Here is a 16,522-nt window from a genome sequence, read left to right as displayed (position 1 = left end):
GAAGGTCCGTTATCACTTACGGCGGCAGTGACCCGAGCAGCTGCGCCTCGTACCGCTTCACCATGTCGAGGCCGTAGATGTCGAACATGCGGTACGGGTTGACGGAGACCAGGATACTGCCTGTGTAGGTCTGAAAATATGCAAACACGGTTAGTAAATCGGTAAAGAGGACAAAACTGAGTTTGAAATGGGCTCTAACACTACCTATATGTGGGGTAACAAATAGCACATACATTAGGTAGTGACTAAGCCCATGAAATCAGCCTAATAGAAAATATAATTGTTAAAGCAGAAAGTGGTTGAGTGAAGTGGGTAAGCAAAAAATAATTACTTACGTATATGAGCTCTTTGTCGTAGCGGAGCTTCAAATTCCAGAGAATTGAGGCTTCGTTGAGGTCCCTGAAAACAAAAACGTAGTGAATGCGCTGTACCAAACGACATAAAAGACACCTAGCATGTTCCAACTGTATAAGTAATGCCCCACTTACCACCAATTTAAACTTTGCATGCATGATGAGGTAAATATCACCCTAATCATAAGAATTTACCTTTCATAAGATAACTGTTGATCTGCAAGACACTGATTTTAGAGTGGACATAATTATTAAAACTTCTGAGATAATCGAAATACACCACAGCGATAGCTTTAGGCCATAGCCATCCCCTTACCCGATCAAGATCATGTCGTCGACGCCATTCTGCCCGAGGTCTTGCCTCTTCCTCAGGTTGGCCAGATTTGTCAGTGTGTAAAGCTGAGGCTGAAAAGGTATTCACAACGGTTAATTACTTCTATCGCTCACAATACTCGTATTGCTCGGGTGTTATAAGTTTGCACTTCAAGCAAGATCCAGGTCAGATGTATGAAAGGCAGTGCAGCGCGGTCACATATTACGCACTGAATGGAACCGAGGGAACGTTCAGATCGGAGCGCTGTTCACTATTCAGTTCGTTCCTTTGCTCCTGATGTGCATTGGAATCGAAAACAAGGTCAAATACCGTAACGTCAGCACCACTGTGGGTCACCGATGCAATGCCTGCAGCTTTTGAGGGCTATTAATGATGACTGAGCCACCAGCCACACCCCCCCCCCCCATGCCTTCAAGTCCCTCTTGTCGATTCCCATTGACCAAGCGTTTTAGCAGCTGTAGGCAGCAACAGAGTAGCAGGGAAAGTAACCTTGCAGCAGGGCAGCCGGCGACATGAAGAGCTCTCAAACCATCCACCTGCTGCTGACCATTTCATTAAAGTCACTTATAGGCTTGTGTGGAATGTGGGCATGCTTTTGAGACCACTTTACGTGGGTTCTTTCTGCCATCGAGGGAAGGGGGTCACGAGGGTCCGGACCTCTTCCCCCCCCCCCCCCATAGTTTCACTTAGATCTTCCAAGCAGACCTACCAAGTTCACGACGTCTATCTTTACGTTCGACGGGTCTACCAATAGGTCCAAAAAGTCAATTCCAGCAAGCCTACCAACAAATTTACCAGTTGACGTTACAGGTCTACGGACAGGTCTACTAACAAACCTGACAGGTCTACCAGCAAGTCAGCTCTGCCAAAAGGTCTGCCAGTTCTACCAACACGCCTAAAAGGCCTACCAACAGGTCTAACAAGGGTCAACAGTTATACCGGCAGGTCTGCCAGCAGGTCGTCTATTACTGACCTCTCCATTGACGACCGCCTGCACGGTGACGACCTGACCGAGCCGGTGGTACTCCATGACCTCGCCGGGGAGGACGTAGCCGACCCCGGGGTCAAACCACACCAGGTCACCCTGGAAGACACGGGCAACAAAGGTCACAATACGGCACGACTGGGGTGAAAACACGCCAGGTCACCCTGTGAAACACACAGATACCAGAGGTAAAAACCACATCAGGTCACCCTACGGGCACACATAAATGAAGGTCATTAAACCCCGGGGTCAAACCACATCAGGTCACCCTGTGAAACACAGACATCAAAGGTAAAAACCACATCAGGTAACCTTGTTGGTACACAGATGCCTGAGGTCAAATTACAGTACTCACGGGGTCACAGTATACCAGATCACCCTGTAGGCACCAAAGATAAATATAAGACACCAAAGGAAAATATAGCACTATTTAGTAGACCACAAGCCAGGTCAGTCTGTACGCAGACACACAAACGAATGTTATATTACTGGGGTCAAACCCTACGGGCACCCTGAAGGCACACAGAGGCAAATACAGCTCACTACTTGGATTGAACTACACGCCTCAGGTCACACTGCTTAGCATACCTTTATGAAAACGATATGTGGGCCGCAGATTAACTTAAAGACGCAAGTAAGCACAACCCTTCCCCAAAACATAACAGTGACGACGATAGATTCGTTTACCTTTTTAGGTCACTAGTAAATTCCATCAATCAACACGGCGTCCGTAAAAATAGCCAAAAACCCGCTAGGAATGTTCGGAGAAGACTATAAAAACTTCACCCACGTGGGAGAAGACCATATAACCAAGCTAAAGCAGTGTATGCGCAAGGCAAGAATGCGCTAAGCCGAAAGCCTAACCAAAAAACGACCACTATGTTGTTATTGGCCGTGCGGCGCGCGAGGGTACGGATTGGGCACACATCGCTGTGGCGGTGCGGGACTGTCACTAATACGGCCTTGGGGTGAGATTATCGAGCGTGCAACATCAGCTGATAGAGGAGGGCATCTTAGACCCCGGGGAGGGACTGTGCAGCAAGGAATAGCTCGGTTTAGGATAGTATGGGGCGGTACGGCATAGGTTGGGATGGGATGGTATGAACTACGTGATGGTATGACACAAGCAAACAGATGCGAAACAATACGATACGACACACGATACGGCACACCAGAGCACGATACGATTGATTGGAAAGGGACATAATGGAACGCAACAGTGTACGACAAGCTACGAGTGCGACACAAAACCATGCGACACGAAATAGGATACGATACATTAAACTACGACACAACAGGATACGACACAACAGGATACGACACAGCAGAATACGACACAACAGGGTAGGACACAACAGGGTACGACACAGCAGGATATGACATAACGGGTGCGCGACAGATGAAGAAACAAAGTTTTACGACACAAAACGATACAGAAAGGCACAGCAAAATTGGTGGAGACAGATGCAGACAGGGTGGGGCGGGCTGTTACGGTACCCCGCGCTGTGCCATGTCACAATTTACCTTCCACGGGACAGCAGAGGATGATATGGTAGGTACTAGTTATTTTCTCTACATGGTACAATATCAAAGACACGACATAGCTTTGAACTACACATTACAGCTAGGACCGCTAAGTCTCGGGACAAGACGGTACAACACAGTAAGTCACGACATTGGATGCATGGCATCCGGTGCTCATATTTGAACATGTAAAACAAATCAATGCGGGAAAGCAAGCCACTCCCTATAGCGGGCTCCTACTCTGCCACTCCTCTTAGTGAGCGGCGTCTCTCTCTCTCTCTCTCTCTCTCTCTCTCTCTCTCTCTCTCTCTCTCTCTCTCTCTCTCTCTCTCTCTCTCTCTCTCTCTCTCTCTCTCGCTCTCGCTCTCGCTCTCGCTCTCGCTCTCGCTCTCGCTCTCGCTCTCGCTCTCGCTCTCGCTCTCGCTCTCGCTCTCGCTCTCGCTCTCGCTCTCGCTCTCGCTCTCGCTCTCGCTCTCGCTCTCGCTCTCGCTCTCGCTCTCGCTCTCGCTCTCGCTCTCGCTCTCGCTCTCGCTCTCGCTCTCGCTCTCTCTCTCTCTCTCTCTCTCTCTCTCTCTCTCTCTCTCTCTCTCTCTCTCTCTCTCTCTCTCTCTCCCTTCCTCCCTCCGTCCCTCCCTCTTTCTCTCCTCTATCTCTCTCCCACTCCCTCTCTCTTTCTCTCTCTCTCTCTCTCTCTCTCTCTCTCTCTCTCTCTCTCTCTCTCTCTCTCTCTCTCTCTCTCTCTCTCTCTCGCCTTCACCTCCACTAGGTGCGGTCGAGAGATGCCTTTCTCGCTCCCGCCAACTGTTGTATGTCCTCCTTATGGTGAGATAAGTCGGCCACAATCTCACGTGCGGCTTCCGGTGGCGCACTAAAGGAAAGGAAGTGACCGGAGAGGTATGGGTGCTGCCACACAGCGAAGCAAAAAGTTTTACACGTGGAACAAGCGCTGAGGCACTTCTCTGAGCAGGCGCTGGATGGCTTCTTGTGATGTAATGCAGTCACCACTGCCTGGTGTTACCGTCTTATGCACTAATGCAGTCTCCACTTCGGCTTGTGCGTGGACTGTGGACGGGATAGATATTTAGGAAGATCTCTTAGAAGATACACGAAACAAAAAATATGGCACGTAGATCAAGCGCTGTGGCTGGATCTTGCATCAGGCGCTAGATGTTTTCTTGTGATGTAATGCAGTCACCATCGTCGGATGTTAGCGTCCTATGCACTAATGCAGTCTCCACTAGCAGGGGTATTCCGAACGATGTTTTTTGTTGCTCACAGTTTATACCTATTGTTTTAGACTTATGTTATGAGCTCAAAGTGAAACCAGGTTTGCGTATACTGACATTAATCCCTCTGATGCCACACCTTAATGTTGTCTCATATCATGCTTGACTTTGCGTTTCAATTCTGGCATATACATAGTTACTTAAGCACAGCGGAAGTTTGGCTCATAATCATATCCAGCCACAGAAGCTTACACCCACACCAAGCGGTCGGCGGGTTCAAAGTTCATTTAGAGCCACTTTACCCAGGCTCATAAGCACACCACCGAGGTTCATAGCCACATCACAGAGGCTCATAAATACATCACAGTAGCTTATAGCTACATCACCGAGTCTAGACACAGTACAGAGGCTCACACCCACAGCACAGTGACCGGTGGACCGACAGCTGCACACTTAAACGACAATCTGACTCATGACTACCCATCTTTTAACGCCCGGGAGACTCAAAAACTTAACCTTCATGGCGGCTAGCGATGTTACTCCATACTCACCGCTTCGTATTCCATGTCTTCCTTTTTGGTGGTCCGGTCGGTTACTTTGGAGGTCCGGTCGGTAACTCAGCTACCTGGTTAACATCTGAAAGAGAGCAGAAATAGCTATTAACGAAAATAGCATAAAAAAGCTAGCAAAACACAAGTGGGCTGTAATTAATAGCTCGACTTGCATCAACGCTGCATATTTTCGCAGATGATTGTATTATAGTCTTCTAAAGAAGACTTACCGACTAAATAAATCGCGAAATGAAGTGTAAACCAAACGTCTTCGGCTCGGGTAATAGGTATCCCATGTGTATTGGTCAGAAGACTAAGGACCCCTCCCCTCCCTAAGCAAAATATAACTTATGGGTTGTTTCTGTTCTTTTTTTGTAACATCTTATTTGTCTCATTTGAGAGCCGCAAAGACGATCCCGAATTCACACTTACGCACGCCCCTTGAGCCACGCTGAGCTTCTGACAAGTTTCCGGGACCGAAACGCGATGACCGATAGAAAAACCTGTCTCACCGATCCGCCAGATCAACTCCCTTATCTTTAAACTGCCCAACCGGCCCCGCCAGTCCAGTCGTGGCTCAGTTGCCAGACGAGGGTTGCCAGACCGCGTCCGGTCTCGCTGGTCACAGTGGACCATCACCGCAGCTGAAGGAATGTGACCGCTTGCCGCGGCCGGCCAGCCGGCCGGCCGGTCGGCTAGCTGGCCCGACCTACACCTGACCCACTTCTCCGCTACCTAACGGCAGCGCGGGCACGGGCGACGCTAGCCGCTACTTGGACTAGGAAACGACCCTGAAAGGCAGAGCTCATGGGACGGGCAGCTTCTGACGGGTTTTTGTTGGATGTGACCTGATGTAACGATAGGGTTAAGTTGTTGGCCACTGAAGGAAGAGTAGAGTGTCGAGTGCTACTTGGGTTGTAGGAAGCAGGAAATGGTTTGGAAGATTATGACAAGCGCAATCTTCCCTGATGTAATCAATTTGATGTTGCAGTATTGTTAAGAAACATCACAAGGAAAGTCACGGTTGGTTCAGTTTGTCGACTGTTCGCGTGACCTTAACTACATACGGTCAATGGCCACCAAAATAGCGGTAGGTCAGCTCAAGAGGCGGCGCTAGAATTCAGCGGATCCCGGAAGCCAAGAAGGTTTCCGTTCATTCAAAGCTTTGTTCGGGCTTTCCTTGTCCGAATAACGTGAAGGTACCCACGACGAAATATATTAACTATGTCTCGGGGTTTCGATAAATGTTTCTGTATCCGTTGTGACCCTAAAAGGTCAATAATTAAAGGTGGTTTGCAATCAGAAATAATGATTCCGCTATGAGAGACTTTCTTCGAAATTCATCAGTTCCTGATTAACGATGAAATAAGTGCTATTTTTAGGAAACTTTGTCAAACCTCACAAATAAAGATACTTCATAAATAGCAGAGCGCTGGCATCAGTTAGCATTGCACGAGTTAATCTTGTGATTAGGCACAGCAAAATGCCCATTGAAAGTCAACATTCAACGGATGCAATACAATGCAGTCCGGTGGGAGTCCCGTCCTATCTATGTATGTATGTAGAGCCCGCTTATACATCATCCATTCAAAGCAACCAGCCCAATTCATAATGGGTTTGCCCAGCACATGGCGAACCCTGGTCAAAGGCATGCTTATGAGCAGATAACGTAAGCAACTTTATGAAGGAAAAAATGTAATACAATTGTCTTGGGTGGTGCCCGAATCGTCTCTGCAAAGTTACATTTCGTGATGTATGGCTTAACTTCGAACTTTCCAAAGTGAGCATGACCCTACCAGAAAAGCTGGTTGGATCAGCCTCTGTCAACTAACGGTACGCTTCCCACAGGCCCTGTGTTGAGCCCACTACTCCGGGGTAAATAATCAATATCCATTGCGTGACCCGCGTGTGACTAGTTAAATGCTGAAGTTGTGACGCTACACATGCAATTCAAGTGATGAAGCAAGCCGTGCATATCAAATCCGAAACTCCTTTTGTTCTTTTAAAAACCTATCCCAAATAACAGCTAATTTCCTGGGATAATTTAGTTGCTTATGCCTGGCACACAATCATTGTGACATGATAAATATGTCCTTGGTTTCTTCCTCTACAGATGCGAATACGTGTACCCCACACATCATATGACTTGATGTGAAGGACATTAGACACTGTACAGTCTTTTCCCATTAGCATATTCACACATATATTTAAATTCACACACCCATCCTCCCACCCCTCTCCTGAGTGCCTGCACCTGTCCAGACCCAGTGCTCCCAATCCCCAGACGTAGCCAGCAGCTTTCCCAACACGCCATTCACAGTCTGCGCGGGTGCCGGCTGATTCTCACGGGCGGGCGCCTACCGGGGCGGCGTCAGCGGACATTTTCTGTAGCGTGGGAGCTCATTGATGGGAGGCACCGGACGCCTCACGTTGGCTTGGCATACAGTAGGGAACGGGGTGATTTGAGTCGTACTTCCGGAAGTGACGTACTTTTGTTCCTATGCACTTCTTCTCTTACGTATATTTATCATACGTATTTGTATTCTAAGTGAATTTCCTGACGCATTTACTTGGACGTCGGTGGGGTGTTTTGTCCCCACATGCGAAATGTCCCACATACGACTGCTACACGTATGGATGTGCTTGTTTTCCTTTTATACCCGGCGTATATATGCTGACGTACATACATTTATCATGCGCACTTATGTGCTGCGTATATTTTCTGACGAAATTTGTCATTCGAACATCCGCAATGCGTACTTTTATCCGTTCCATGAAATTTCTACTGCGTTCGGTATTTCTTGATTTATGTATCCGATAACCAGCGAGGACAATCAATGGTTGAATGGTGAAGGTAAGGGCAGGAAGGGAGAGGCTCGGCAAGCTTTAAACATCGGGAGGAGAACACTCAGAACAGAAGGCACCGTTAACTCCGCAGTGAAAGTGCCGTGACTGAATCGGCTGAGTCACGCGAGATCTCGGCATTGGTCTGAGGTTGGGATTTGCGTTGTGTTCAACAATAAACTCGGCCAATGAAGCTGCGGTTTTTCTTTCCTTGGTCTGAATAGTGTTCTTTGTAGCTTTCTTTGTTCTTTGTTAGAAGATTTTAATGTAATATGTATCACTAATAATCAGACAACGATATTTCACTTCATTAAAAATTATCTGAACGGCAAACCGGAACATTTAAACGCTTATCATCGATTGATATCACTTTATTTGCATTTTAAATTGCAATGATACCGACCTAGATATTTGCCAAGGCATAAACACATCCAGAAGCATGTTGCTTGAACAATGAACAGTTCTCATTTCATTATTGGGTCACATATAGCCACCCATTGGCATTTTTAACATCGCCAATTACCTGGGATACATGAGGAAGCATATACATGCGTATTTCGAACGAATCTTCCATCTGTAATTTTCCTTTCTAGCAAAATGCAAAGCTCAACATTTGATCCATTTGTAAGACGCATTTAGCCTGCCCACGCATCCCCAGCTATAGTTTCAGTGTCCTAGTCGTATTACCCTCTTCCCATTCTCTGTAGACGATGAGATGTGAAAACAGTCCACACTTCACTCCAGAACACTGGCAACATTTGACAAAGTAGGCACCTACGGGCCCTTGACCTCCACACTGACACGCCCTGCCCCCCCCCCTCTCCCTCCCCACTACCACCAGTGCGTCGCTGCAATGCCAGAGTGGAATATGACACCAGAGATTCGTCGGCCGACAGGCGATGTCACACGAACGGCCGATGCCCTGACGGGTCGTCAAATGTGACACTCCGCCGTCGCAGTGACCTCCCCCCCCCCCCCCCCCGTCTCCGTCTCCCGTCAGTCTCGGGTAATCTGATACTGCACTCAGCCTGCGAGCTCCTCTCCCCATCCCGTCTTGCTTCTCCCCAGTCAGCCTCGAAGAAAAGTGGTGCCCGACACTGGCCGCAGTCGCAGGTCATGCATGCAGGAGCATTTGGACGCCGCCCGTTCCTTCATCTCATGTCAGTAGCCCTCCCCAATGAGGTCTGACCCATGCCTTCGGGAGACGGAGCCAGCCTTAGCCAGCTTTAGCCTCTAGACTTTAGAGGTAGACTTTGATTGAAAGGAGCTGAACTCAGAGGGATCTATGTAACTGGCGGACCCAGGCGGAGGCTTTGCGCAGCGCCCGAAATCGACGATAATTTGCTAGTTTGATATTTTTTCGAGAATAAAACGAAAACTTAATATGGCCTTTATTAGGAAAACCTTGTTTTTAACTACACGGCAATGCGTAGGATCGAAATCCGATGAGTCTTTGGAATTTGGAGACATTTTGGGGGGTATAACCCCCTCACCATCCAAGAAGACTGCCTTTTGATGTCAAGCGCTAAGAGGGACAAGAGGATCCCTCAGAAGGTCAGGGGCCCACGTCACGTGCTTGAGAGCTTCTCGGTAGCTGAGAAGGTCCCCACCACGTGTTCAGGGAGCTTTGCCACAATACCATGTCGTGCATCAATAGTGATGATGGGCGAGGGCCCTTCGGTGGCTTAAGAGGGCCATCGGTAGCTCAAGGGGCCCGCCACGTTGTCTAAACCTCTTCTTTGCTCTGAAGCCTTGAAAGATAATGACAAAAAAATAATAATGATAATAAAACGTCCAAAAGGGCAAAAAGCTAAGAATTCCTAAAAATTCGTTCGTTTTGCAAGATCCTGTTTGGAATGCGCTGCTGCCCCAGGCTATAAGCCTGCGGTTAGGCACCTGACTAACCCACCCTGGACCAATGAAGGCATGAGTCACCATGGCTTCCTCAGCCGTAAAATACCGCGCCAGACACCGCCAGACACGGCATAATAGCGAGATGGCGGCTGAGCTGTCTATCCAGAAACCGGGATGGCAGCTGCTGCAATCAGCTGCTGCGGTCAGCTGACCAGCTTATAGCTGTCACAAACTCCTGCTGGACAGCCGATAGCTGCTGAAGACAGCTGGGCAAGAAATGACAGTGGCCGAATGTTGCAGGGCAGACAGTAGTTGCAGACAGCTGGATTATGGATGGCACACAGCTGCCTAAGACAGATGGATAACTGGCCGATGAATAGCAACTGCAGACAGCTGCCACAGATTCCAGCCGGCCAGCCGACAGCTGCCGCAGACAGCTGATTCAGCCTCCGACAGAACCCGGCCGATGCTGCATGAGGGCCAAGGCCATGGGGGCCGGGAGGGCGTGGGCTTTACCCATGCCTCTTTATTCAGTTGATACTCTTTGGGAATGGAAGGTCTGGCAGGTGTGATTCAGTCCGCTTTGTTGATCTAGCAATGACTAATAAGTGCTTATTCACGTCATGGAAATGATGCATGCATACAATACAGTCAGCAACATGGCTTACCAACTAAAACGTCGGAAATTCCAGTTAACGTCGTGTCTTTTGAGCTCCACGTTACATCCACGCCGCCGTCAAGCCAATATGGAGTCTCCAACCAACCACAAAGATAAGAATTGCTTCGATCCACCTGCCGACTCAGGTAGGGAGGGGTGAGCGGGTGAGTGGGGACGTTGACCTGAGCTCACCCTGTCTCACAGCACCTGTTCGCATCACTCACCTCTGTTTGCACTCCAATGTGTGGCGTCCACTGTGTGATTTCACTGCGTGATTTCGCCGCTGCGTATCACACAACCTTCTCACACACTCACACACGGACAAGCCACGCCTCAATCACTGCTGCTCGCTCGCTGCGTTCGCTAGTTTCGCCGTGTGAGAAACCACGGCTCAGGCCTGCGGGTGACTGGTTGTGCTGCGGGCGGCGGCGGCGGCGGCGGCGGCAGCGGCGGCGGCCACTGGCATACCTGAGACGCAAACCGGGGGTTCTCAAACTGGCGGGGCGCGGTCGACGGGGCAGAGCGCTGGGAGGAGGAGGGAGAGAGGAGAGGAGTGGGAAGGCAGAGGAGTGGTGGATATTGACGTAAGAGCGAAATGGATGGTGAAGATAGCTAATACTAAATGCCTAGAACTTAAGGCAGTTTTTGGTTCGTGATTGTATTTGTTGCATAAACAAACTACCTACTGTCTATTCAGTCAGGTAATTAACCCGACTTCTCTCTCTCTCTCTCTCTTGTGTGGACGAATATAATATTTGCTCAATTCAAGTTCGATAAATTAAAAAAATTGGGAAGCATTAGTTTGGTTATTTTTACTGGTGTGCACTGCACAGTGAATGCAAAGTGAATAATAATTCAAACAGCTCTATCAAAATTTAACAAACGACTTTGCCAGATATATTTAATATCATATTTATGTGTATTGTGTCATATGCGACAATCACTTGGGATCAGCCGACTTGAAATAAAAAAATTATCGAATCGCTCTAACATAAAACTGTCAAAGCAAATAAGCGAATAAAGACGCACGGGCAAACGGAGAGCGGAATCTTGAGATCGATGTTACAAAACATTGAATCAGATAGCTAAATACCCAAAACAATTTAGCCGAGAGCATATAATGTTTCGGGACCCAACGGGAAATGTCAGGAAGTGTCCAGTTTTCATAAACGAATTTCGCCAATAAAAGGGACTCAAACTGCTTTATTAGGCAATTTATCTCAGCTATCCTATGCTACAACCGAGGCATTGAAATGATGAATGCGTAGAGAAGCTTATAGCTTAAGTGGAAGGGTGGAGAAGAGATTGGGGCTGATCCTCCCCTGCGGCTGGGATTAGGACGATAATCCCCCATTCACTACTGAATGGACATTGGACAGTAGACACACTGCTGACAAAAAGATCGCTTTCTACCCAGAAGCTTTATCCAATTCATCGGTAAAAAACAATGATCCCGAATCCCGAGACGATGTCATTTGTCAATTTGGGGAAGCGATTTTGCGGCAAATATTTATTTCAACCGACAGCAAATGCCAAATGGTGCTGGTCGAAGAATGTTGACAGACAGTTGATGACTGGCGACTCGTCAAAAACAGTTGAGTGCTGAACCAACGGCAGTCGGCAAGGGACTATCGGGAAGGAGCATGGCCGGGTTATTCTGGATGTCTGAGAGGTCACACATGACTTGACTGCCTACCCCTATTTCCCGAAGGAAATGTACGAAATTATTTGGCCACTTAATCCATAAATTATTTAAAGGTATCGTTTTGTCTAGATTAATCATTCGATTTTTACAGATACTACTATTCAATATTAATTATAGTTTATTGTTATAATTAACTATTTTGATCCAAATATAGCGGCATTATTATTATTATTTTTCTATGTTAGAATGATGTGATTATGAAATTATGAACCTCTGGAGAAAAAAAAAATGAAAAGTCAACTTGTCAGATACTCGCATATCGACTTCATTGCAACTTGAGGAATACGTCGTTTAATTTTTTGTTGGATTGAACTTATCTGACATTGACTACCTATCTATAATTGACGCATCATAATGTCATAAAATCAATTTACCTTTAACTACGCAAACATTATCCCTCCCAACAAGCAGGTAAGTAAAAGTTCTCCAGAGAGGGCGCGTTCTAAGTGACCAAGAGGCAAACATGTCACACGCCGAAACTCATCATCCCATTCATTCATTACGTATTCCGGGCCCATCCTTTTCTTCGGCAAACCAGTCTCGAAGCTGTTGGAGAAAGTCGGATGCGCGGGGCGCGTGCCACTTGGCTCCAGCGCTCCCCGCACGGCGCTGGAAGTTTGAGAGCCACCGCCCACCGCTACAGGTAAGAAGCGGTACAGTCTCGAACACTGCCGGCGCGTGGTGTACAGTCTCGGCGCCGCCGCTGTCACAGACGGCACTAATTAGTGATTAACTTGTGCCATAGTCTGGTGTCTTTTCAAATTGTGCATCTTTTTTGGCGGGGAGGGGAGGGGGGAAGTGGGTCTTCCAAAGATGCAGTTTTATGGACGCTATTGCTGACACAGCGAGTACGTTGAGGCCGAGCAGGATTTCACCAAATTTTAGATTTTAAAGGAAATCATGGGAGCTCGATTCCTTCGATGTACTTTAACAAGCAAAACAGAATGGTCTAAATTTGGGGGCCTTCATAAAAGGGATGTCAAGCAGCAGAGCTGGTCAAATAAGAAGCAGTCCAATGCCTAATCGTAATCATCCATTTGCGACTTTACTGCCACATTCATGATTTGTCATAAATCTAAATGTGATTTATCACAACTATGATTTATGTCACATTTATTACCTATCCCATTTATGGGAAGTATGACGGCGGTGGCCATTACATTTTCTAAATGAACGACCGTCGCCAAATAAAGTAAGAATAAGAAATTAAAGGGCGCAGAGTTTTGGATGCAATCGTTTTTATAAAATATCGGCCACCACCCCAGTTTACATGTTACATATTATTGAAGAAAAAATAAAAATCAACTCTCAGTTCCCGAGTGCACGAAACTAAACGCTTCCGTTGAACGTTTTGGTGGTAATTGCGATGGAAACAATCAGTTCGGCTGCTATTTTACCTTATAGGCATATAACGTGCCTTATTTTACGTGTTCAAATTAACATATTTTATTGCCGCATTTCTGTCATTGCCTGCTGACCGTTCCCCGTTTCGGGCTGCCACATAACCAGGAGCCGAGTAAGGAAACGTATTTACCTCAGCACGTCCCCTCCCAATTCCCACAGGCTGATGATCATTGGCTAAAATCTCCAAAATGCGTTATTTTTTGGTTCGCTAGTTCAGGTCCTGTGCTATTTGAGACCTGTTCCGGGGCCATGGAATAAGGAAGAGACATTGCTGACTCGACCACCTACTGAGCTCACCCCGACACGGCAGTTCAGTCCCTTTCGTTGGGACGGGAGTGTCCCGGCCTAGGACAGGTCACTCCGCCGTTCAAAAGGTCATCCCGGACTGGGTATGCTCCTATTGGAAAAATTTTACTGGTCGTCTGGTAGGGTTACCATAATCCCGATCGGGCAGTGTGATCCGAGAAATGAGAATCGGTTAGGCTGAGCCATGAGCATTAGACAGTGAAGATGTGTAGAGAGCACTGGCAAGACACGACTTATTATGATCTGTTGATATCATTTGATGGAATGGGTACAAAATGACTGAACCCATGGTAAAACAACTGAAACTACTACCGGCCATCTGAACTTCCAGGCTGAGCGGCGAGCTGTTTGTCGAGTGTCAACCTCAGCCTATGTATTGGTAAGTGCTCCATTTACGAGACACGTTGGTGCCATAGCGGTCCTCACGCAGCTCGATCCTCGATCCTACTGCTCCTCTGGCTCTGTCAATATCTCACCGGACATCTAATGCTAAATGTAGCCGTGGGAAGTAGGTGTACCACGCCACTATCACATAAGCGTGGGCCATTGTAAACAGTGTGGAGTCGTCGGACCGGTCGGCCTCAATTGAAGTCTGAAAACCTCGCGGCATGGAACTTGTAGTTACACGCAATTGTCGAGCTGGCAATGTCCGTTCCGGGTTCCCCATGGGTGGAGGCAGCCAAATTCAACTGTGGAACCCATGTCACAGCGAACCCACACCTGAAATGCGTAGGCACATGCACATGCACACAAGCCACACACGCAATTTCATGGTCGTTTACCTTCATAGGCGCACCAGTCACTTTACGTGGGAGGTGTTGAGAATGTGATGTTTTCGACTGTAGCCGCTAGAGGCGCTACTATCGGTGGGTCTATCGGTTCACAGATGTCGCCCCCCACCGGACATCCCTCGAATCAGCCTATGAGCCAGTCCAGGGTGAAGGCCCAGTCTGATTTATAAATGCCGTAGACATGTTTTGGCAACATTTGCTGAAGCCAGGGGTGGAACTTTATAGCTCTTTGGGGGCCCGGATCCCCGATGCTCTCGAGGATCCCCAATTAGAACCCCAGCTGAAGCTAAGTTGAGAAAACGGGTTTTAAATGCAAAATGTTTCTTACACATTTCGGTCCCTCGTGTGTATATAGACGGTGCCAATAATCGTTTCGTTTGCTTGAGGTCGGATAGGTACACATTTGTCAAATCAGGCGAAATCTTTACATGCTACCAAACATCTTACATATTCTAAATATAATGTTACCGCTCTTTGCACTTTATAAGATTGGAGTTGGACTCACGTCTCGGGGGGAGGGGAAACTACAAGTACACATGCCCATGGAGGACTGCCTCTGTTTGGGTTTTGTGGATAAGACATTGAGAACAGTCAGCTAATCGAAGCACTTGCCAGTTCGCTGTTATATGTGACTATGGCTAGCTGCGACAGCTCTGATGAGTGTCAGCCTCAGCTTTTTTTATTTTTTTTTATAAATTTAGTCCGAACCTTTTGATGGGAAGGATTCACAAGGACAGAGCCACCACTAAGCGAAGCTTGTTGCGATGACCCTGCCCTCTACCCTCCGATCGCGCAATTCCGATTCTATGGCAGAATTTAGAGTCCAAAGTTTTACGTGCGCACAAAGCCGCGCACGGCCGGTCCCCTCGCTGACTTCGCCTGGCTACGGCCTGCCACCAACCGCAACCATACCTGTCAGGAGGCCCTTAAATGTCGAGCGCCCGTCGCGCTTCGAACCCGGACTGTCATAACCGGGAACGCGTGCTCTCACCACGCGGAGTCCAACGCTCTAACCAACTGAGCTACGGGGCTCAGAGTCCTACCCTTGTCCGACATATCAGACACATTCGAACATAGTCTGTGGCCACGAGGCGTCTACTTGTTAACCCCACCACAAAGACGACCGTTTCGCTAACGCGCAGCTGGCGTCTACTGCACCGCTTATAATGAGTGAATTATTCCGCTCTGCACAGTGCAAACGCACGCATCGGAGCGGCTGTGGCCTTGATGGCGCCCTTCCTGTTGAGTGTTGCTAGCTCGACCGACCGCAAGATGAAACTTCAGGAACACTAATTCGCTCGAAGGGGATCCGATCCTTTGGATTCAGGTGGTGTTACAGGGCTTCATTCAACAGTGTATCTATGCAGTCCATAACTTGACATTTCGACATTTACTAGTTCGTCCACAGGTATTACCCGTTCCGACGAAATATCCTATCCTGTGTAGATCGAAAGTGATGATAAGAGACAACGAAATGGCAGAAAGAGAAATGATATACCACGCTGCTGGATCAAGTAAATGCTCGTAAAGCAGTCAGTACTTACCAACTTTTTTTTGTCTACGTCTCTCCAGATCATTAGGCACTACATGACCGCCCAAACCAACCCATTCGTCGTCTTTGCTCCTGACTGAGCCCCATTCACCCGTCCGCTTGCCAACAGGGCCAAACATTGAACAATGCTTACCGGGCCTCTCGTCGACAGCATTTCTGCAGTGGCATATCTCAACCGGCCAGTGACCGGCCCCGTCTGCCCCTCCCCTTCTGGAGCCCCCCCCCCCCCCCCAGACTGACCGACCGACCGGCCCGGGCCGACCGGTGAGGCCTCATACGCCATTTGGCACATCACGCCACTACATATGAACGAAAATTATGCAGAATTATTTAGCATCATGATACGTAAGTGAATCTTTATTCCTCTGCATAATTTAAATGCATCATAATGAATCACCGTTACACAGCGAAATACTTTGTGCTCGAACCGCGGCC

General features: G+C 47.9%; 1 protein-coding gene across 1 annotated transcript in view; it reads right to left on the bottom strand.

The window, feature by feature from the left end:
- Positions 1–10,759, bottom strand: part of LOC122368307 (unconventional myosin-XV-like) — a 101,851-nt gene extending 91,092 nt beyond the window's left edge. Inside the window, exons 1-6 of the mRNA XM_043342115.1 lie at positions 10,554–10,759; positions 4,974–5,058; positions 1,661–1,771; positions 670–758; positions 336–399; positions 21–130 (exon numbers count right to left, since the gene is read on the bottom strand). Coding sequence (XP_043198050.1) covers positions 21–130; positions 336–399; positions 670–758; positions 1,661–1,771; positions 4,974–4,988 — 389 coding nt within the window. The 5' untranslated portion in view covers positions 4,989–5,058; positions 10,554–10,759. The remainder of the gene's footprint in view (positions 1–20; positions 131–335; positions 400–669; positions 759–1,660; positions 1,772–4,973; positions 5,059–10,553) is intronic.
- Between the last annotated feature and the right edge of the window lie 5,763 nt (positions 10,760–16,522).

The sequence above is a fragment of the Amphibalanus amphitrite genome, unplaced genomic scaffold, assembly GCF_019059575.1.
Source record: "Amphibalanus amphitrite isolate SeventyFive unplaced genomic scaffold, NRLGWU_Aamphi_draft 000938F_arrow, whole genome shotgun sequence".
In the NCBI taxonomy this organism is placed as follows: domain Eukaryota; kingdom Metazoa; phylum Arthropoda; class Thecostraca; order Balanomorpha; family Balanidae; genus Amphibalanus; species Amphibalanus amphitrite.
This window is presented reverse-complemented; position numbering and strand designations above follow the sequence as displayed.